At 46.5% G+C, this 21,797-nt stretch overlaps 1 protein-coding gene and 1 pseudogene across 1 annotated transcript in view; one reads left to right on the top strand and one right to left on the bottom strand.

Annotated features, from left to right (window-relative positions):
* Nucleotides 1–278: 278 nt before the first annotated feature.
* trip4 (thyroid hormone receptor interactor 4) overlaps nucleotides 279–21,797 on the bottom strand; it is a 115,836-nt gene continuing 94,317 nt past the window's right edge. Inside the window, exon 13 of the mRNA XM_055662655.1 lies at nucleotides 279–697. Within this exon, the coding sequence (XP_055518630.1) occupies nucleotides 630–697 (68 nt within the window). The 3' untranslated portion in view covers nucleotides 279–629. The remainder of the gene's footprint in view (nucleotides 698–21,797) is intronic.
* LOC129713690 (U2 spliceosomal RNA) lies at nucleotides 10,446–10,553 on the top strand (annotated as a pseudogene).

Raw genomic sequence — 21,797 nt, 5'->3', positions numbered from 1 at the left:
TGATGGGACCATTATGGGGACTACAGACTTTTCCACAAGTGGAGCAGGTGTTGGCCAACTGGGCAATTGTCTATTATTTTGTGAGCTGATCTGCGATTTCCACTGTTTCTGTGATCTCCCAGTACATGGTCTTGACTCTCTTTACACCATCTCAAATGCTTCTTCCCCCATTTTGAGCGGCAAGGGTCAGCTGCAATGTTATATTTCTTCCAGGAGCCTATAAGTACCTCCTTTAAAGTTTCTTCCATTACCAGAAAGCATGGCCAATGACAGATAGGTTTCAAGCATCATTAACTCCTTTAATCAAATGTGGAAAGTAAAGATGAACAAATCTTTGTTTTGTGGATTGCCAAATGGTGGCAGGATTACTGGAATGTATGTTTCTGAACAATCCTCTCTTTAACATTATCAAGTATTTGAATTACATTCTTATATATTGATACATATAATAAAGGCTTTGAGATTTCTGGGTCATCAGTGTCAGGCTGCTGGTTAATGCAGTGGAGGGTTGTTAGATTTTGCAACTGGCTATACATTTTACAATACACTTTTAAGTTACCAGCTCTGGGACTTCACAGCACAAGGCAATCCAAACCTCGTGCCACATCCCACGTTTGGTTTCTTGTGCACTATGTTATCTGTTTCTGCCGCATTAATGCCTTCTTCATTCCTTGATGCACCTTGGAGTCCAATTTCCCTGTGGTAAACACACAAAAAAAAAACCATTTACTGCAGGATAAACAATATATTACAAATTACTACAAAAAAAGACACTAAGTGCTGAAGTAACTCAGCGGGTCAGGCAACATTTCTGGTGAATATGGATAGGAGATGTTTCTGGTTGGGACCTCTCTTCAGTCTGAAGAAGGGTCCCGACTTGAAATATCACCTATCCACATTCTCCAGAGATGCTGCCTAACCGACTGAGTTACTGCAGCACTTTGTGCTTTTTTATTGCTATAGCTCCTTACAAATTAATACGATCTATAACTGGTTATTTTCTAATGTTTATAATGAAGGGGGGTAGGAAATAGACAATAATGCCTCGTAGGTCATTTATAACAAGGTCTGTAAGGAAGCCTCACTCTGGAGATATCAGCATCTCCTCCAATCTCCTCCAGGAGATTCTGCCCTTTATATACACAGTGTATGGTGTGATGATTGGGGTCAAGGGCAAGACAGATCTTCCTGTTCCAAAAGGACATTAAATCACAGATGAGTAGGGATTAAAGAAGCAAGCAGAGATTATTGCATGAACTACAGATGCTGGTTTAAACCGACGATAGACACAAAAAGCTGGAGTAATTCAGCGGGTCAGATAGTATCTCTGGAGAAGAGGAATAAGTGACGATTTGGGTCTCGACCCGAAAAGTCACCTATTCCTTTCCTCCAGAGATGCTGTCTGACCTCCTGAATTACTCCAGCAGATTTGATCAACCCCGATCACAATCATTTTAAAGTGGTTCAACCATTCTATCAAAGCATTTTGGAAACAAGCCAATATATTAATGACTATAGTTAGACAAATGAATTCTCTCTTGTGTATAATTAGATCTGCAATATTGAAATCTTCTCTATTCTTCATTACTGTTAATTGCAAATCATAAATGATGAACTGTTATGTGTGATGCATAAGCTGCTGAAACAGAAGGAGACTCGGAGAGTAAAAACAATATTTTTACATTGATCTGTGCAAGTGATTACATATCTTGTAGAGTCAGGTACTGGACATTCATACAAGAGCATTGAATAGAAGAGCACATGAAAGCAGTCAGGCTGTTGAGTAAATGCCACAAAAACTACTTACAGTACCCTCCATAATGATTGGGACAAAGACCCATCTGTACTCCACACTTTGAGGCGTAATAGAAAAAAAATCACATTTTTATAAAGGCCATTTTAATACGTTTCACCATGTAGAAATTACAGCAGTGCTTATACATATCCCCCCATTTCAGGGCACCATAATGTTTGGGACACAGCAATGTCATGCAAATGAAAGTAGCCATGTTTAGTATTTTGCTGCATTTCCTTTGCATGCAATGACTGCTTGAAGTCTGTGATTCATGGACATCACCAGTTGCTGGGTGTCTTATCTGGTGATGCTCTGCCAGGTCTGTATTGCAGCCATCTTTAGCTTATACTTGTTTTGGGGGCTAGTCCCCTTCAGTTTTCTCTTCAGCATACAAAAGGCATGCTCAATTGGGTTCAGATCAGGTGACTGATTTGGCCAATCAAGAAATGATCCTTTTTTAAATTTGAAAAACTCCTTTGTTGCTTTAGCAGTATGTTTGGGATCATTGTCTTGCAGCAGAATGAACTGTCGGCCAATGAGTTTTGAGGCATTTGTTTGAACTTGAGCAAATAGGATGTGTCTATACACTTCAGAATTCATTATGCTACTACCATCAGCAGTTGTATCATCAATGAAGATAAGTGAGCCAGTACCTTCTGCAGCTATTCATGCCCAGGCCATAACACCCCCACCACTGTGTTTCACAGATGAGGTGGTATGCTTTGGATCCTGGGCAGTTCCTTCTCTCCTCCATACTCTATTCTTGCCATCACTCTAATATGTTAATCTTCGTCTCATCTGTCCACAAGACATTTTTCCAGAACTGTGGTTGCTCTTTTAAATACTTCTTGGCAAACTGTAACCTGGCCATCCTATTTTTGCGGCTAACCAGTGGTTTGCATCTTGCAGTGTAGCCTCTGTATTTCTGATCATGACTTCTGCGGACAGTGGTCATTGACAAATCCACACCTCACTCCTGAAGAGTGTTTCTGATCTGTTGGAAGTGGGGGGGACTATGTATAAACACTGCTGTAATTTCGACATGGTGAAACCAAAATGTATATAAATTACCTTTATTAAAATCTGACAATGTGCACTTTAACCACATGTGATTTTTTCTATTACAAATCTCAAATTGTGGAGTACAGTGGAAAATAAATAAATGATGGGTATTTGTCCCAAACATTATGGAGGGCGCTGTATTTGGTGAGAATTTTCTTCTTTGTTTTATAAAATTGCTTCCAAAATTGGTTGCATTTGTCCACAGCAAAATCGTTTTTTTCATTAAAAAACACTTGAAAGATTTGTCAATTCTATACAAGTTGGTTTTTAGTTTTTGGAGATACAGAGTGGGAACAGGTCCTTCGGCCCACCGAGTCCACGCCGACCAACAAATTACACTAGTTCTATTCAGAAGCCAATGAACCTAAAAACCTGCACGTATTTGGAATTTGGGAGGAAACCGGAGCACCTGGTGAAAACCCACGCGGTCACAGTGAGAATGTATAAACTCTGCACAGACTGCACCCGTAGTCAGGATCGAATCCGGGTCTCTGGCGCTGTGAGGCAGCAACTCTCCCATTGCGCCACGGTGTTGCCATCCAGGTTTTGATAATGCACTGGAACAGAAACTACGCTTCATCCATTGTGCCTATGTAGACCATCATACATCCCTGTTTCCGTGCTGTATATCATGATGACCAGCCCTCTTCACCCCACTCCATCTCCTCTCAACCCCCACTCCTTCCTGCTTTCTGCAGGGACCATTCTCCCCATGACTCCCTGGTCCCCATCTCCCTGTACTTTCCCCTGCAACCAAAGGGGCAAGACGTCCCTGTACCTTCTCTCTCACCACCATCCAGGGGCATGTCACAGGGCTGCCAACTCTCACGCTTTGAGCGTGACACTCACGCATTTCAGCCAATTCTCACGCCCTCACGCTGAAGACAGAATTCTCACGCTGACAGGCTGTCTTCAGTCCCTGCACAGCAAAGATCCTATTGCGGAGCTGTATAGCGGACCTATAAGATCTTTGCTGCAGTTTGTCTCTTTGAGCCGCATGACAGCGATCTGCACGGATTGGGGAAGCGCATCGGTCCCGGACAGTGGGTGACAGCGCTTTTGTGCGCCGTCTGCGAGCGCTGCGCTTCCGGCTGTCGCTCCCTCCCTCCTGCCCTTCACCTCACACGGCAGCACCAACGCCGCCAATCCACACTACACCGTGCCCGCCAGACTCCCCATTGGGCGGCCGGGGAAAGAGTGGGAGGGGAGAAAGAGAGAGAGAGAAAGAAAAAACGGGAGGGATGGAGTCTAAGAGAGACAGGGTGAGGGAATGTAGTAAGGGATGAAGGAAGGGAAGGAGAAAGGGGAGAAAGAGGAAGGGGGGGAAAGAAAGGGAGGGGGAGGAGGGAGGGAGGGAAGGAAAAGTGTGTGTGTCTGTTTTTCCTCTGTGTGTGTGTGTGTGTGTGTGTGTGTGTGTGTGTGTGTGTGTGTGTGTGTCCCTGTGTGTGTGTGTGTGTGTGTGTGTGTCCCTGTGTGTGTGTGTGTGTGTGTCCCTGTGTGTGTGTGTTCCTGTGTGTGTGTGTCTGTCTCCCTGTGTGTGTGTGTGTGTGTGTGTGTGTGTGTGTGTGTGTGTCACCCTGTGTGTGTGTCTCCCTGTGTGTGTGTGTGTGTGTGTGTGTGTGTGTGTGTGTGTGTGTGTGTGTGTGTGTGTGTGTGTGTGTGTGTCATTTGTGTATGTGTCTCCCTGTGCGTCTGTTGTCACATCCTGGCCTTAGACAGGGCTGCCAACTCTCACGCTTTGAGCGTGGGAGTCACACATTTCAGCCAATTCTCACGCTGATGACAGAATTCTCACGCTGTCTTCAGTCGCTGCTCAGTTTGTCTTTTTGCACCATATAACATCGATCTGTGTGGTCTGGGGAAGCGCGTCAGTTGGCGGCTGTGAGTGATGTTGCATCTCTTTTCTTCTCTTCTTTCTTGGTTGGATGTGCAGCCGCCGACAACATGAAGCAGCCGGTGATAAAACTAACCAGGTGAATCGGTTGTAAAACATGGGGAGGACCACAATGAGGCCAAACATCTAGGACAGGGTTCGGCAACCTACGGCACACGGGCTGAATCCGGCCCGTAACTCGAAAAACCACTTTTTTTTTCAATTTGTTTTCGCAGGGTCGGGGCAGGCGAGCCGACCTGAAAACTGCAGCCAGTCCCTGGGCACGAGCTGATCTGGGAATGGCAGCCAGTCCCTGGGCACGCAGAATGCTAACTTGATCATTATGGACAAATTAGGCCAGCCACGTTCATGTTGTATAACTCTGACTATGAAGATCTGAATGGGCTTAGAATGGCCATTTAAGTACGTATGTTGCAAAACGTACCTGAAGGTCACTGAATATCTGTCCCAGCCCGTGTGCGCGATTTTGGCGCCGTTTAGAGGGGGGCGGGTTTAAAACGCGATTTTCCCTAGGCTGTTCAAATCGAGGTTTTTCAGCCTAGTTAATTATTAACGACAAATCGCTGGAAGATTCCCTCGCTTGAGCTATTATTAGTTTTAATGGCTTTATTTAATTGTTATAGTAGGTTAAAAATTAACCTCTAAACCCGCGACCGCCGACAACGGGCCAGATCTCATACAGGGGAAAACTGAAGGTAGGCTGTTTATTTTTACGTTAAAAAGGGCTTCTTAAGATCCCTTTATACACAGTTTAATGTTGCGAGTAGCTAATTTGGGGCCCATTAAATCCCGCAGTATTTTTCTGGGCATTTGAGGGCACAAATCTACCGCAATGTGAACGTTCTAAACCAGCGCTTTCACAGGATCCCACTGGAAAGCTGATTTAAATGGACATTAATTTACAGCAATTGAACACTAAATTCCTTCCATTTGGCCTATAAATTAATGTAAATGAGATTTAAAAATCATGTTTTATTGTGAATTATTTGTGAATATTATTTGGACACAGGCTATTTAAAAATGTTAATCATTTATTAAGAAATGGATAGATGTTTAGATCTAGTAATTGAAGTTTGGAATTAGCTGCAATTGGGTAACTAACTAATTATATGCTTTAATTTCAGGTCATCCAAGTAAGATTATTTTATATTTGTTTCAGAATGCTTCAATCTATGATAACTGAAAATTTCATTCAGTTCTCTTAATTTTTAAGAAAGTTATGGGCTTTTGACTGTCCACGATCACAGTTTTTTTGTTATGTCCATAGAAAATCAATAGGGAACAAGATGCTAATTTCCGAGTAGTATGAAAATGGCCATAACTTTTTAAATACTTGAGATATGAAAGTGAATTAGGTGTCAAATTAAACTTCTTTTTATGCTTTATCTGATGGGATAAATTGCAGACTTGATTTTTTAAATTTCAAAATTTTGTAACATTGCTAATTTAAGCAAAATTGCTCCCACTTTCCACATTTTGATTCTTGAGATTAATATCCCTTTGCTCTGTTAACAGCGTTAAAGTACTTATGAGGTCGAGTCAGGAAAGGGAACATGTTATTTATTTTTAGTTTGCTATAATTTGTTAGTTAATTGTTTGTTGAGTGCCATCATTTCTGAAATGGTCTTAAAGTAACTTAACTGTTATAAAGCAGTAATAAGTGATTTTTGTCCAAACAATTGGAACTTGCATAAAAAGACCTAGCTTAACAACAGCAGGTAATTCTTCTGAATCCATTTATTTCAGTCTGTCCTCAACCTTTCTACATTGCCATGGTGATGCCAAAGGCAAACTGAAGGAACAGCACCCCGTATTCTGCTTGGGTGACCTTCAACCTAATGGCTCCATCTTTCCACCATCCCTTTCTTACCTGTTACCCACCAGCCTCCGCCTCTTCCCTTCCCCGTCCCATCCCCTCCACCACCGCTATCTTCCCATCACCGCTACACCTTCCCCCCGAACCCGCCCCTCATCAGGTTCCACCTACCATCTTTGTCTCATCACTCCCTTTCACCTCTTTATACTGGATATCTGTACCCTACTCTTTCCGTGCCAAAATGGCGACCATCCCAGTACCTCCACAGATTCACCTGTGATCTGCTGAGTTCTTTCAGCAGTTTATATTTTCTTCCCCCCCATAAATCCTTCGATAGCTGAGATGCAAGTAGCAGGAATTGAGAGGAAGTGAAGTAACGCGAGGAGATTTATCAGTGATAGATAACAAACATCAAATCAGTAGCCAGATAAACAATATCTATTGCCGACTTAGGCCAACTAATTTGATGAAGAAGTGTCTCGACCCGAAATGTCACCTATCATTTCCCTCCTTGGATACTGCCTAACATGCCGAGTTCCTCTGCTGCTTTGTGTTTTGGCCAACTAGTTTACTGGGTTGGAATTTCAGTTCCAAACGCATTAGCCGTTGACTCAGTACATCAAATAAAAATCACGTAAACACCTTCAGCTACAATAGTTGAACCGCTGAACACGTTTTAATCTGCATGACAGCAGGAACAGATGGCGGAATCAGTATATTTTTGTACCATCAGTAGCGGGCTTGCTTATTGGACAGACAATTCCCTTGTGGCGTGCACAGTGGAGTACCCCAGTGACTAATGATTTCTGAAAGGGCATCAGAGGCTACACAACAAACGAGCAGCAGGACCATATATTTTCCCTTTTGAGGCAAAATCTAATTACACATGCAAGATCAAAGAGCAAAACTACGTTTCCAGCATGTGTTGGTTCTGTAAAGATATCCAGTTTCCGTATCAATTAGCAGGACATTATATAAAGTTAGTGACACAAATTGTGAACACAGTGAACTGGCAGGACTCCAAAGGGAATAAAGAGGTATTGGTTCCACTGCTGACAAAACAAAATATTCTCTTCAAGCAAGTTAGCCACAGAAATCAAGTTACCTTCTTTCTCATCTCCCCCCCCCCCCCCCCCCCCCCCCCCCCCCCCCCCCTCCCATACCCCTCTCCTTGCAACTCTGTATCTCAACTCTGCGATAATATACAATCCAAAGAGCACAAAGGCAATTTCTCAATGCATTGCCGAAAGGAAGACCTGGAGATGAATCACAGAACTGTTCCAGACTACAGAACAGGAGGCAGCCATTCAGCTCATCAAGTTTATGTTTAGTTTAGAGATACAGTGTGGAAAAAGGCCCTTCGGCCCACCGGGTCCGGACCGACTAGCAATCCCCGCATATTAACACGATCCTACACACACTCGGGACAATTTTTACATTTACCAAGTCAATTTACCTACATACCTGTATGTCTTTGGAGTGTGGGAGAAAACCGAAGATTTCGAGAGAGCAAACCCACGCAGGTCACGGGGAGAACGTACAAATTCTGTACAGACAGCACCCGTAGTCGGGATCGAACCCTGGCGCTGAAAGCGTTGTAAGGCAGCAACTCTAACGCTGCGCCACCATGTCGCCCCCATGCTAGCTCCTTCTAGCAACAGTTCATCACCTACTTTGACACCAATCACCAGCTGCTTTGTTCTGAATAAAGGGATTAGGTGGGTCAGCAGCAGGGGGACTCAGATAGATTGTTTCTTGATCAGGGGTAGGCAGGAGAATGGGGTTAGGAGGGAGAGATAGATCTGCCATGATTAAATGGCAGAGTTGACTTGAAGAGCCGAATGGCCTAATTCTGCTCCTATCACTTATGAACATATGAATTATATTTTTAAGAATTAGACATTTTACATTTTTGTGGGAGGCTTGGGTGGGGGGGGGGGGGGGGGGTGGGAAACGTTGAGGGAGGGAAGACAGAGCAAGTTTCCTAACGCTGCTTCATACAGTGCTAAGGGTAATTTTGTTGTCTGTCTATGTAAAATAAAGAACAGCAACCAGGGAACAAAATTATAATAATCAGTAATAGACACAAAATGCTGGAGTAACTCAGCGGGACAGGCAGCATCTTTGGAGAGAAGGAATGGGTAACGCTTCGGGTCGAGACCCTTCTTCAGACCCTCCTTCATCTGCAGTTCCTACTACAACACATTCCTTCTCTCCAGAGATCCTGCCAGACCCGCCGGGTTACTCCAGCATTTTGTGTCTATCTTTGGTTTAAACTAGCATCTGCAATTCCTTCCTACATATTATAATAATCAGTGCCAGGATATGTTAATGAATTGTGGATAGCTTTAAATTAATTGCAAAATAGCCACCCGAATGAGAAGAATCTCAACGATAACGTCAAGGTAACATAAAATAAACAAACCACTTACTGTCAAACTCTTCCTGTCCTAGACAACAATTTGCCCATCAACAAATCCATCCAATTTATTTAATTCTCCCAGGGGAGACTCTGAAATAAAGGTAAACTACTACAATGATAAAATGTGGCAACATTTTTGTCAGACCAATGTAGCAAAACTCCAGTGCATGAATTTAACATTAAGACCTACAGTTACATTTCCCCAGGTCCCACAAGTACAGAAATCACTTGAGTTTTGCACATACTTGATAAACCACATCCATACTGATCACTATAAACTTTAAAACATGTACAGAGTTTGTACGTTTTCCCCGTGATCTGCATGGGTTTTCTCCGGGTGCTCTGGTTTCCTCCCACACTACAAAGACGTACAGGTTTGTAGGCTAATTAGCCTTAGTAAAATTGTTAATTTTACTTCGGAGTCACGTGAGTGACTTCGTGAAGAACCCCGCTTCCACGCATGCGTGTCATATCGCTACACGCATTGCAACGAGTCACACAGGGGGGAACGGCGTTCCCCAAGCGGGAGAATTTGAAAGTCGGGAACAGCAGGTAAGAGACTCTGCGTTCCTTTTTTACTACTTACTTTTAGGTGGCTGCGGAAAGCCGGCGGGGAGACCCGTGGAGGGCGAGCAGCCAGCAGCAGCAACAGCACGAGTTTCCCTGGAGGGGAACAACCTGAGCCCGACTTTGCTCCCGCACCGGCAAAATTCACCTCTCGGCCGGGCGGGAAGCAAAGTAAAAAAGGTCCCTATGCCAGTCTCAAACGAGACTGGCTTGGGAGCAGTCGGTAGCAGCCAGCGCAGAGGCTGCGGGACAGCTCGGACCAGCGAGGGGCTCGGAACACTCAGCGAGTGCAGCGGCACTGATGGAGTCGGAACGGGACGTTCGGGCTGAAAACCTTCTTCAAAAGGTAAGGCCCAGGGTCCAGGGGATCCATAGGAACAGCCGGGGTTACCGGCTGCGGAACTGCCGCGAAGGACCAGGCCCGTGAACACCGGGGTCGGTCCAAGCGGCTCGAACCCGACACAGGGAACGACGGTCACCAGCGGGAGAAGGAAAGTCGGGAACAGCAGGTAAGAGACCCTGCGTTTCCTTCAACTTACCTTCTAGGTGCAGACATGGACCAGGTCCATGTAAGGCCGGCGGGAGAACCACGGAGGAGCGGCAGCGGCAGCAGCAGCGGCACTAACAGCGGCAGGAGCACAGACAGCGGCAGCAGCACAGGCAGCAGCAGTGGCAGCTGGCACTTCGTGAGGAGCTGGCAACGGCAGGAGCAGCATGGGCACATCGATTCCCGGAGAGGGAAAAACACCTGTGCCCAACTTCGCTCCAGCATGGTGAGAAAGTTCATTTCTCGACAGCAAAGGACTTTGCAGTTGACTGGCTGCAATCTACTACAAGGGACCAGTATGTGAGTACCAGGGTCAGTCCCATCGGGGTTTTAGTTACAATAATCGCTTCTCGGCTTTTTGGCTAAGATCAAGTGTAGTATCTGTTCTTATCAGTTTAATATCTGATACACCCCTTATCTACGGACCATATATATTAAATAAAAACTATAGTAGCTGTTATCATCAGTTTTAATGTCTTATATGTCCCTTAGCTAAGGACCATATAAGTAGAAGTGCCCAGAATTGAGGGCATTAGAGTGGGGTTGGCCGGCTGCAACGACCACTAGGGACCAGTACCGTCAGTACGGGGGTCGGTCCCAGGGGTCTAAGATAAAGGAGCAGCCAGGAGTGCTGAGAGCGTTGAAGCCAGGTTAAAGGAATAGATGGAATCAGCTGTGCCAGTTATCCCCCTCACCGGCCATATCCACTTCACGGAAGGAAGGACAAAACTGGAGAAGGAGGACCATGGAACAGCGGGCAGCCAGCAGCAGCCAGCGGCACTTGGATCAACCGTAGTGGGATCAGCTGTGCCCGATGTCGGCCCCGCACCGGCCAGATCCATGTGACCGAGCGGTAGGCTAGACACAAATTAAACAAGGTAGTGGACTCAGAAGGGTCCGACTTTGCATAAAACCACCGGCAACCAGCGCCCGAGAGGGCTGGAGCGGGAAGAAGCGGTGTATGGAGCCTTGCTCCAACGTGATAAAACCACAGCAGTACCTCTTTGAGGGCTGCACAATGCTTCTACCCCATCAGAGGGGAGCACTGTGGGTCAGTTCTGGGTTGACTTGCAAGAGGGGTCCGCAGAACAAAAGACAAGTGGGCAGCAGTTAAGCCCCACAAGGGTACCCCGTGCGGGACCCTAGAGATCTCTAACTCTATAAAAAAGAGTAGGCAGGACCCTGATGGGCCAGAGCCTGGTAATACAGCGTCCCATGATCCTAACACAGCAGGGACTCTGCTGGACATGGTGGCTGATTACTTTAGCCAAGTCAAACATGGGTAGACTTGGATCCAGGATGGCAATAGTATTACTATATGTCTGGCCACAAACGCCAACAAGGGAAAAAATTTACAAACACTGGCCAGACATCTGCCACCTGGCAACGGTGAGGCATTACAGGTGCCCAGTGTAAACCAATGCATTTGGCAGCATATGGACGAACATCAGGAACCAGGACCTCAAGATCCAGAGAACCTTCAAGGGATTGACGGAAGGCATCATAGCATACACCCGCACCCTGGACTAAACGTAGATAACCAAAGACCATCAAGACGCACTAGATCTGTTTAATAATATGCAATATGACCTGAACTACAAGTGGAAGGCGGCCATTCAGCCAGCACTAGGACCCCAAAAATGCTACCATTTGCAAACAAAGAACCGTGTGTGGACTAAGCCAAGACACTGGGGCTCATTAAGGCCAGCGCAAGGGCCTATTTTGGAGCATGATACCAGCCACAGGCAAGGCCATAAAAAATGTGGCTCATACCAGTAGCAGTGTCAGAAATCAATATAACCTGCAGGATCCGTTTTAGGGTATGGCCAGGGCGGCCACCCTGGAAGATGCGGAAGCCTAAACCTCCCACACAACCCCGAACAAGAAATATTAAACCAGAACCTTATTTTCTTCTGTTAAAATAGGGACCTACGAGGGTAGGGGAGGTTGCAACACTACAGTTATGTATGGTATATAATCACTACAGATACATATAATCTCAGCAGTATTCAGGGTTATCTGATAGGGTTTTTCTCATCCCAATAACCACAGTACATCATACACCAGAAGGGCATTTTGTCCTTACATAAACCAAACAATCTAAAACCCACATGGTGCTACAAGATTTGTACACGAAAGATTGGATTGAACATATTTATTAAAATAAAATAGAGTAGGGTTGCAGGATTATCATTGATTTAACCCTAAACACATTTGTTCTAGATATTCATTTTAAGATGGATGCTCTTATTATTGATAAAGACTTGGTGTCAGTTGCGGGTTTCTATATGGCAGGCATTGACTCAATAGAGGAACTTTGGCAATATAGAGCTTACAAAAGGGGCAATCATTAGCCCCAATATTATGGACTAAAATTCGTAAACCAGCTTGGCATTGTTATGTAAATAAGCCATAGGGTGAGGTTTTCCCCCGTTCGGACCCATCAATGGGGTACTAGGGTAAATTCAACCACACTCGGCATCTGGAATTTTCAGAGTACCCGACTGACCTTCTCAATCATGGTTTTCAGTCTTACAGGGGATGGTGTTAGAACCATGTTCCCTATGAACATTGCCAAAAAATTGTTGATTTATCCAGTGACTGGAGACTCCATGCCATAACACTATGGATTTATTGATTTGTAGAGTCTAACAGACCCACTATACTGTCAGACAGGACGATGAATCTCATCTCATCTGCACTAAGACTGTCAACACGGAAGCAGTACCTTGGACACATCAAGAAATGGGGCATATACTGCTTGGACAACAATCTCGGCCAAAAACATTCTGGCCGTATTGGGATTTTAACAAGCCTCCATTAGGATAATCGATGGAGCTACAGTGCCATTAATAGTGCCACAAGTGCACTCTCCAATTACCTATCACAAGGATCGGAACGGCACGCGGTGGGAGCGCACCCCTGGTAAGCAAACCAGGTACTCCGAAATCTGGGACGTGGGTGTCGTTTTCTCAACATGCTGAGGAGCTTGTAGCTCATAACAGCGTTGTCACCTCAGTAACAGACCAGGAAGATGGTTATGCTCATGGTGTTATTTACTGCACAACAAGTCCAGCCATTAAGCAAACAGAGCCTGGACTCCCTGATCATCTCACCGAGAAACTGGTGTTGTCATACAGGATTTAATAAAAGAAAACAGATCGGGTTCCTCGGGTCTAGGGTTTGATTTTATGGTACACCCATATGGCAAACGACTGTGTATAACAAGACACATCTAACAATACATAGCATATACTCGGAACATTCGAGGTCAGAGTATGGAGTTGTTTATCTCTTACAAGAAACTGCATGATAGGGTCACGACTCAAACTATATCAAGGTGGCTCAAAATGGCAGGAATAGACACTGATGTTCCAACTCTCATTCCACCAGGACTGCAGCAACATCCGCAGCAATATTGTACAGGTACCCACAGACCAAATCCCCAGAATGGCAGGAGGGTCATTTTAAAAAAGGGTTTTTTCCACAGGTTGTATAATAAACCAGTTTATTTGGAGCCATCATTGTATTAAGAAAACATTTTAGGTTCAACAAAATAATTTGCCCGATAGGTTACAGGGTTATGATTCTCAAAATTTTAAAAAGTGTTATATTTTTTCGTTATACCACACAACTCTTTGTATAATTGTGTTTTAAAACTACTAATGATGCTCTCTCCCAATACCCAAGGCAGTTGTGAAGCATGGACTCGTTCCACGGCATGAGGTCACAGAGCTTTGAAATCTTCACGAAGTCACTCACGTGACTCCGAAGTAAAATAGTAAGATTAAACGAGAACTTACCAGTTTGAAGTTTGATCTGTATTTTATGAGGAGTTACGATGAGGGATTTCGTGCCCTCCGCTCCCACCCTCGTATGATCATAAAAAAAAAAAAACTGGTATCTCTTTGATAATCTTACTATGTTAGATCATTATAGGTTCCTGTGACCTCACACCGCTGCTTTGAAGTATGACACGCATGCGTGGAAGCGGGGTTCTTCACGAAATCCCTCATCGTAACTCCTCATAAAATACAGATCAAACTTCAAACTGGTAAGTTCTCGTTTAATCTTACTATTCTCCCTCGTGTGTGTAGGATATAGTGTTTGTGTGAGGGGATCACTGGTCAGCGCGGACTCAGTGGGCCGAAGGGCCTGTTTCCAGCTGTATCTCTAAACTGAACTATTAATCAGACTCGGCAGTTATTTGTGAATGAGCACAAGGTCTACCTTTTTTTCACAGTCTCCAGGAGTCTTTTTAGGTAGTCTCTGCATTGTGTAAAATAAAACCTTCTAATACACAGCACTGCATAACCTTAGTGAGGTTTGACAGTGACCTCAGACGAGGGCTCAGATGACATTATAAACAAGCTTTGTTTTTTTTTTTAAACTGATGCAAGATCAGTCATCTCTCCCAGTGCCACAATTCTCTGAATCGTAATCAGATACAGGAAATATATCCATCACTTTCACCACACAACGCTGTAAAGCGGTCACTTCCTCTCCTCGGGTGGTAAATGTATTGCAATTATATTTACTGCCTGAACAACAACTGTTTCAAAAGTAATAGCTGAGTCTCACATTGCGAGTTGACACAAGAGGTACCCCGTGTAAAAGACTCGTAGTTGTGTACGAGATTGCAAGTGTATGATCAAGAGTTTAACCGAATTTCCACGGGCATGACAAGTTTGCAGTTTACTTGTAATTTCTGCGATGTTCCAAGTTCGTCTCCCGAGTTACTCTTAAGCCAATCCTGATTGACGGTTTGTTTTAATAAGCAACCGTTTATGTTTTAATAAGTAACAGTGTTAAAGAAGACGTCTCCATCCTGTGGCTTTGTTTTAAAGATAGAATTCAGCGCGGCCGCATCTATTGATGTGACCTACAAAGGGAAAATGCGCACCATCCAGTGCCAGAGCAGTTATACTTATGATTTGTTTGAAACACACAGGTTTGATATGTTTTAATTGAATTTACTGCCATGTCTACACACTGCGGGGAGACGGGAGATTAAATCTTTGAATGTGGACGGATGTGCACATCAGATTGTTGTGAGACGGAGCTCAGGGTTCGCCTCCTGAGCTGCTTTGGTGCCCAGGCGTGAGTTGAGGTGGAGAGAGGTTGGGGGGGGGGGGGGGGGCGTCATTAATCTGTCTGGGGTGACATGGCTCTTGGGTTAGGCTGGCATCATTCTCTGCGGGATGATCTTAGTGCGGGAGACAAGTGTAGGAGAGGTGTACTGACTGTGTGGGCAAACACTTTGGAAGTGATTGCCCACCAGCCTCAAAAGCCGCTGTGTCTCCCTGTCCCTGGGATAGCAGGGGGCGATCAAACAGCACAATACCCCCCTCCCCCTCCACGCCATCACGAAGGGCAACGATCCCAAGGCTTTAGCATCAGGAACAGCGGGCAGGCGACACTCACCTGCCATAACGCGAGAGAGATCATGCACTGTTGTAGGTCTGCTTTGCACGTCGGTGTTTCTGTCTTTCTCCACTCATTGTTGGCCCTATCTGTCACCACCCCCCACCTACACCCCTCTGCTTCCCGGCCATGTGTGTGACCCCTTCCCTCCCCTCTCCAGCCCATTGCACCGGTGCGGGGGCTTTGCACTGTCTTCACGTCGGCGATGCCAGCAGGTCAGTGCCAGCCGCTCCCTTCAGTTTCCCAGGGAGTCGGGACGGGACTGGAGTTGGGAGGGAAAGGTGGGGGGGGGGGATGGGTGGGTTAGGTGAGCAGGAGAGTGGGGTTGTTTGCAGTTGCAGAGGGAGGGGGCAAGAGCGGTACAGTTCCCAGTCTCAGCTCCTGTCCAGGGACCAACGGGACACCGACCCCCAGGCCCGCCAGGCCCACTGCAAGCACGGAGAACCCAGAGACCCACAGCCAGCAGCAACTCCAGCCCAGCTCCCCTCCAACTCCACAGGAATCCGCTCCCCGATGGGCTGCTACGGTGACAAGTGGCAGTTCGCCCACAGCCCGAGCTGCGCCCCCTCATCCGCCACCCCAAGAACAAGATGGCGTGCCCGCTGACTCCCATCCCCCAGAGTGGCCCCGGACCGGGGGGGGGATGGGAGTTAGCAGGCACGCCGGCTCTTGGCTATTTTCTGCATTTCATCGTATAACGTTCCTGTTATTAAAAAATAGTAATGTCTATCCTGTCATGAGTCATGTGTGAGCCTGCAGCCCTTCACCCCATAGGGGCAGAAGCTGATGGTGTGCAAGGTACGTCTTGTTCCTGGTTCCTCTGGAGTTGGAGCGGGGCTGGGCTGGAGTTGCTGCTGGCTGTGAGTCTCTGGGTTCTCCGTGCTTGCAGTGGGCCTGGGGTTCGGTGTCCCGTTGGTCCTGATGTCTCCGGCCACCCCCCTGGACTGAAGCTGCCAATTTCCTATGGGGTCAATCACTGTTAGTCGATGTGAGGGGCCAACGCCTCGTTCATGCTTCTACATCCAAATCGATCTCCCTGCTCCTTACTGCATTCGCCACGCCACACCGCAATCCTGTGTCTTCCGTGAACAATATTTATACCCAAATATTGGCGGATTTTCCTGGCATTTTGACTCCGCAGTACTACTCAGCCAGCCCTAAACACAGTGTGGTTCATCACATTCTTACTTCGGGCCCACCGCTCCATGGCCGCGCCCGCAGGCTACCTCCCAACAAGCTCCAGATCGCTAAAGCGGAGTTTTGCCAGATGGAGGCCATGGGAATTGTCTGGAGCTCTGATGGATGAGCTTCCCCGCTGCACATGGTAACCGAAGGTCTCTGGGGGCTGGAGGCCTTGTGGAGACGACCGCTGCCTGAACGACGCCACCATTGCGCATTGCTATCCGATTCCCCACATCCAGGACTTCCCTGCCCATCTGGCTGGGGATCAAGTTCTTTTCGAAGGTTGACTTAGTCCGGAGCTATCACCAGATCCCTGGAGGACGTGCCTAAAACGGCTATTATCATTCCCTTTGGTTTGTATGAGTTCCTTCGTGTGCCTTTCGGACTCAAGAACGCCGCACAGGCTTTCCAACACCTGATGGATACAGTGGATCGGGGACTTGATTCCCTGTTCATTTACCTGAACGATATCCTCGTGGCTGGCCGCTCCGGGCAAGAACATTGTGCCCACCACCGTCTGTTGTGCCAGCGCCTCAGTGAGCACAGTCTCACCATCAACCCCGACAAGTGGCAGTTTGCCTCAGCTCCATTGATTTTCTGGGTCATCGAATGACTCACCACGGTGCTTTCCCACTTCCAGACAAAGTTGATGCCATTTGCTAGTTTCCGCTGCCTTCCACAGTGCGGAGCCTTCAGGTGTTTGTGGGGATGGTCACATTTTATCCAGGATCATGCGGCCACTTTCTCAGTTGCTGACTGGTAAGCTGCGAGACGTACAGTGGAATGATGGCGCGGTCGCAGCTTTCGATGGTGCGAGGGAGGCATTGGCTCGAGTGACGATGCTGGTTCATCCGCGGGCCAACGCCCCTACCGCCCCGACGGTGGATGCCTCTGATTCGGCGGTCGGCGATGTGCTGGAGCAGTTGTCCGCGTCACTGGTGGCCTCTCGCCTTTCTCAGTCGCCAGCTTAACCCTACGGAACGCAAGTACAGCGCTTTCGACCGGGAGCTCCTTGTTTTGTGCCTAGCGGTGAGACACTACCGCTAATTCCAGGAAGGCCGGGACTTTACTGCCTTCACTGACCACAAGCCCCATACCTTTGCCTTTGTGACCCCTGGTCTGCTCGGCAGCAACGCCAGCTCACGTTGATCTCAGAGTTCACGACTACATCCGTCACATTGCAGGCAAGTGTAACCTGGTTGCTGACACAATGTCCCGCCCTGCCATCGATGCTGTCCTTGACGTGGCCCCAGGGTATAGACTATTCCGCCTTGGCCGCGGCGCAGCTGGTGGACAAGGAGATGCCTGCCTTCCTGTTCATTTACCTGGACAATATCCTCGTGGCTATATCCTTGCACCGATTTCTGGGTTGGTGCTGGACGACGTGCCATTGGGTCCCGCCGGCGTTATGATCCTGTGCGATGTTTCCACGGGTCAACCCTGGCCCATTGTCCTGGCCGCCTGGTGCCATCGGGTTTCCGACGTCATTCATGCGTTGGCACATCCTTCTATTCGTGTGATGGTTGCGATGGTGGCTGCTCGTTTTATGTGGAATTGGCTTGCAGAAGCAGGTTGGTTGTTGGGCCTGGGTGTGCATGCCGTGCCAGACATCTAAGGTGCAGCGGCGCGCCTGGCCGCTTTGACCATGTTCATGTGGACATCGTGGGGCCGCTGCCTCCATCTGATGCACCTTCTGACTGTCGTGGATCGCTTTACGCGGTGGCCGGAGCCCATTCCGCTCGTTGACACTTCTGCCCTGCCGTGTGCCCGTGCCCTCGTTGCCCACTGGATTGCTCATTTGGACGTTTGGACGTTTCCTCGGACATAGAAACATAGAAATTAGGTGCAGGAGTAGGCCATTCGGCCCTTCGAGCCTGCACCGCCATTCAATATGATCATGGCTGATCATCCAACTCAGTATCCCGTACCTGCCTTCTCTCCATACCCCCTGATCCCCTTAGCCACAAGGGCCACATCTAACTCCCTCTTAAATATAGCCAATGAACTGGCCTCAACTACCCTCTGTGGCAGAGAGTTCCAGAGATTCACCACTCTCTGTGTGAAAAAAGTTCTTCTCATCTCGGTTTTAAAGGATTTCCCCCTTATCCTCAAGCTGTGACCCCTTGTCCTGGACTTCCCTAACATCGGGAACAATCTTCCTGCATCTAGCCTGTCCAACCCCTTAAGAATTTTGTAAGTTTCTATAAGATCCCCTCTCAATCTTCTAAATTCTAGAGAGTATAAACCAAGTCTATCCAGTCTTTCTTCATAAGACAGTCCTGCCATCCCAGGAATCAGTCTGGTGAACCGTCTCTGCACTCCCTCTATGGCAATAATGTCCTTCCTCAGATTTGGAGACCAAAACTGTACGCAATACTCCAGGTGTGGTCTCACCAAGACCCTGTACAACTGCAGTAGAACCTCCCTGCTCCTATACTCAATTCCTTTTGCAATGAAAGCTAACATACCATTCGCTTTCTTTACTGCCTGCTGCACCTGCATGCCCACCTTCAATGACTGGTGTACCATGACACCCAGGTCTCGCTGCATCTCCCCCTTTCCCAATCGGCCACCATTTAGATAATAGTCTGCTTTCCCGTTTTTGCCACCAAAATGGATAACCGCACATTTATCCACATTATACTTCATCTGCGAAACATTTGCCCACTCACCCAGCCTATCCAAGTCACCTTGCAGTCTCCTAGCATCCTCCTCAGAGCTAACACTGCCCCCCCAGCTTAGTGTCATCCGCAAACTTGGAGATATTGCCTTCAATTCCCTCATCCAGATCATTAATATATATTGTAAATAGCTGGGGTCCCAGCACTGAGCCTTGGGGTACCCCACTAGTCACTGCCTGCCATTGTGAAAAGGACCCGTTTACTCCTACTCTTTGCTTCCTGTTTGCCAGCCAGTTCTCTATCCACATCAATACTGAACCCCCAATGCCTTGTGCTTTAAGTTTGTATACTAATCTCTTATGTGGGACCTTGTCGAAAGCCTTCTGGAAGTCCAGATACACCGCATCCACTGGTTCTCCCCTATCCACGCTACTAGTTACATCCTCGAAAAATTCTATAAGATTCGTCAGACATGATTTACCTTTCGTAAATCCATGCTGACTTTGTCCAATGATTTCACCACTTTCCAAATGTGCTGCTATCCCATCTTTAATAACTGACTCTAGCAGTTTCCCCACTACCGATGTTAGACTAAGTGGTCTGTAATTCCCCATTTTCTCTCTCCCTCCCTTCTTAAAAAGTGGGGTTACGTTTGCTACCCGCCAATCTTCAGGAACTACTCCAGAATCTAAAGAGTTTTGAAAGATTATTACTAATGCATCCACTATTTCTGGAGCTACTTCCTTAAGTACTCTGGGATGCAGCCTATCTGGCCTTGGGGATTTATCGGCCTTTAATCCATTCAATTTACCCAACAACACTTCCCGGCTAACTTGGATTTCACTCAATTCCTCCAACTCCTTTGACCCGCGGTCCCCTGCTATTTCCGGCAAATTATTTATGTCTTCCTTAGTGAAGATGGAACCAAAGTAGTTATTCAATTGGTCCGCCATATCCTTGTTCCCCATGATCAACTCACCTGTTTCTGACTGCAAGGGACCTACATTTGTTTTAACTAATCTCTTTCTTTTCACATATCTATAAAAACTTTTGCAGTCAGTTTTTATGTTCCCTGCCAGTTTTCTTTCATAATCTATTTTCCCTTTCCTAATTAAGCCCTTTGTCCTCCTCTGCTGGTCTTTGAATTTCTCCCAGTCCTCCGGTATGCTGCTTTTTCTGGCTAATTTGTACGCATCATCCTTCGCTTTGATACTATCCCTGATTTCCCTTGTTATCCATGGATGTACTACCTTCCCTGATTTATTCTTTTGCCAAACTGGTATGAACAATTTTTGTAGTTCATCCATGCAGCCTTTAAATGTCTTCCATTGCATATCCACCGACAACCCTTTTAGAATTAATTGCCAGTCAATCTTGGCCAATTCACGTCTCATACCCTCAAAGTTACCTTTCTTTAAGTTCAGAACCATTGTTTCTGAATTAACAATGTCACTCTCCATCCTAATGAAGAACTCAACCATATTATGGTCACTCTTGCCCAAGGGGGCACGTACAACAAGATTGCTAACTAACCCTTCCTCATTACTCAATACCCAGTCTAAAATAACCTGCTCTCTCGTTGGTTCCTCTACATGTTGATTTAGATAACTATCCCGCATACATTCCAAGAAATCCTCTTCCTCAGCACCCCTGCCAATTTGATTCACCCAATCTATATGTAGATTGAAGTCACCCATTTTAACTGTTTTGCCTTTGTCGCACGCATTTCTAATTTCCTGTTTGATACCATCTCCAACTTCACTACTACTGTTAGGTGGCCTGTACACAACACCCACCAGCGTTTTCTGCCCCTTAGTGTTTCGCAGCTCTACCCATACCGATTCCACATCCTCCAAACTAATGTCCTTCCTTTCCATTGCATTAATCCCCTCTCTAATCAGTAACGCTACCCCACCTCCTTTTCCTTTCTGTCTATCCCTCCTGAATATTGAATATCCCTGGATGTTCAGCTCCCAGCCTTGGTCACCCTGGAGCCATGTCTCCGTGATCCCAACTATATCATAGTCATTAATAGCTATCTGCACATTCAACTCATCCACCTTATTACGAATGCTCCTTGCATTGAGACACAAAGCCTTCATGCTTGTTTTTACAACACTCTTACCCCTTATACAATTATGTTGAAAAGTGGCCCTTTTTGATTTTTGCCCTGGTTTTGTCTGCCTGCCACTTTTACTTTTCACCTTGCTACCTATTTCTTCTACCCTCATTTTACACCCCTCGGTCTCTACGCTCACACATTTAAGAAACCCTTTCCCTTTAACTCCATCCTGCACTATCCCATTCAACACCCCACCCCTCTTATTATGGACCGGGGGATGCAGTTCATGTCTGAGCTATGGTCTGCGATGACTCAACTGTTGGGGTCACAGCTTCACCATACGATGGCCTATCATCCCCAGTCCAATGGGTTGGGGGAGCGGTTCCACCTGCATCTGAAGGCTGC

The sequence above is a fragment of the Leucoraja erinacea genome, chromosome 36 (assembly GCF_028641065.1).
Source record: "Leucoraja erinacea ecotype New England chromosome 36, Leri_hhj_1, whole genome shotgun sequence".
NCBI classification, from domain to species: domain Eukaryota; kingdom Metazoa; phylum Chordata; class Chondrichthyes; order Rajiformes; family Rajidae; genus Leucoraja; species Leucoraja erinaceus.
This window is presented reverse-complemented; position numbering and strand designations above follow the sequence as displayed.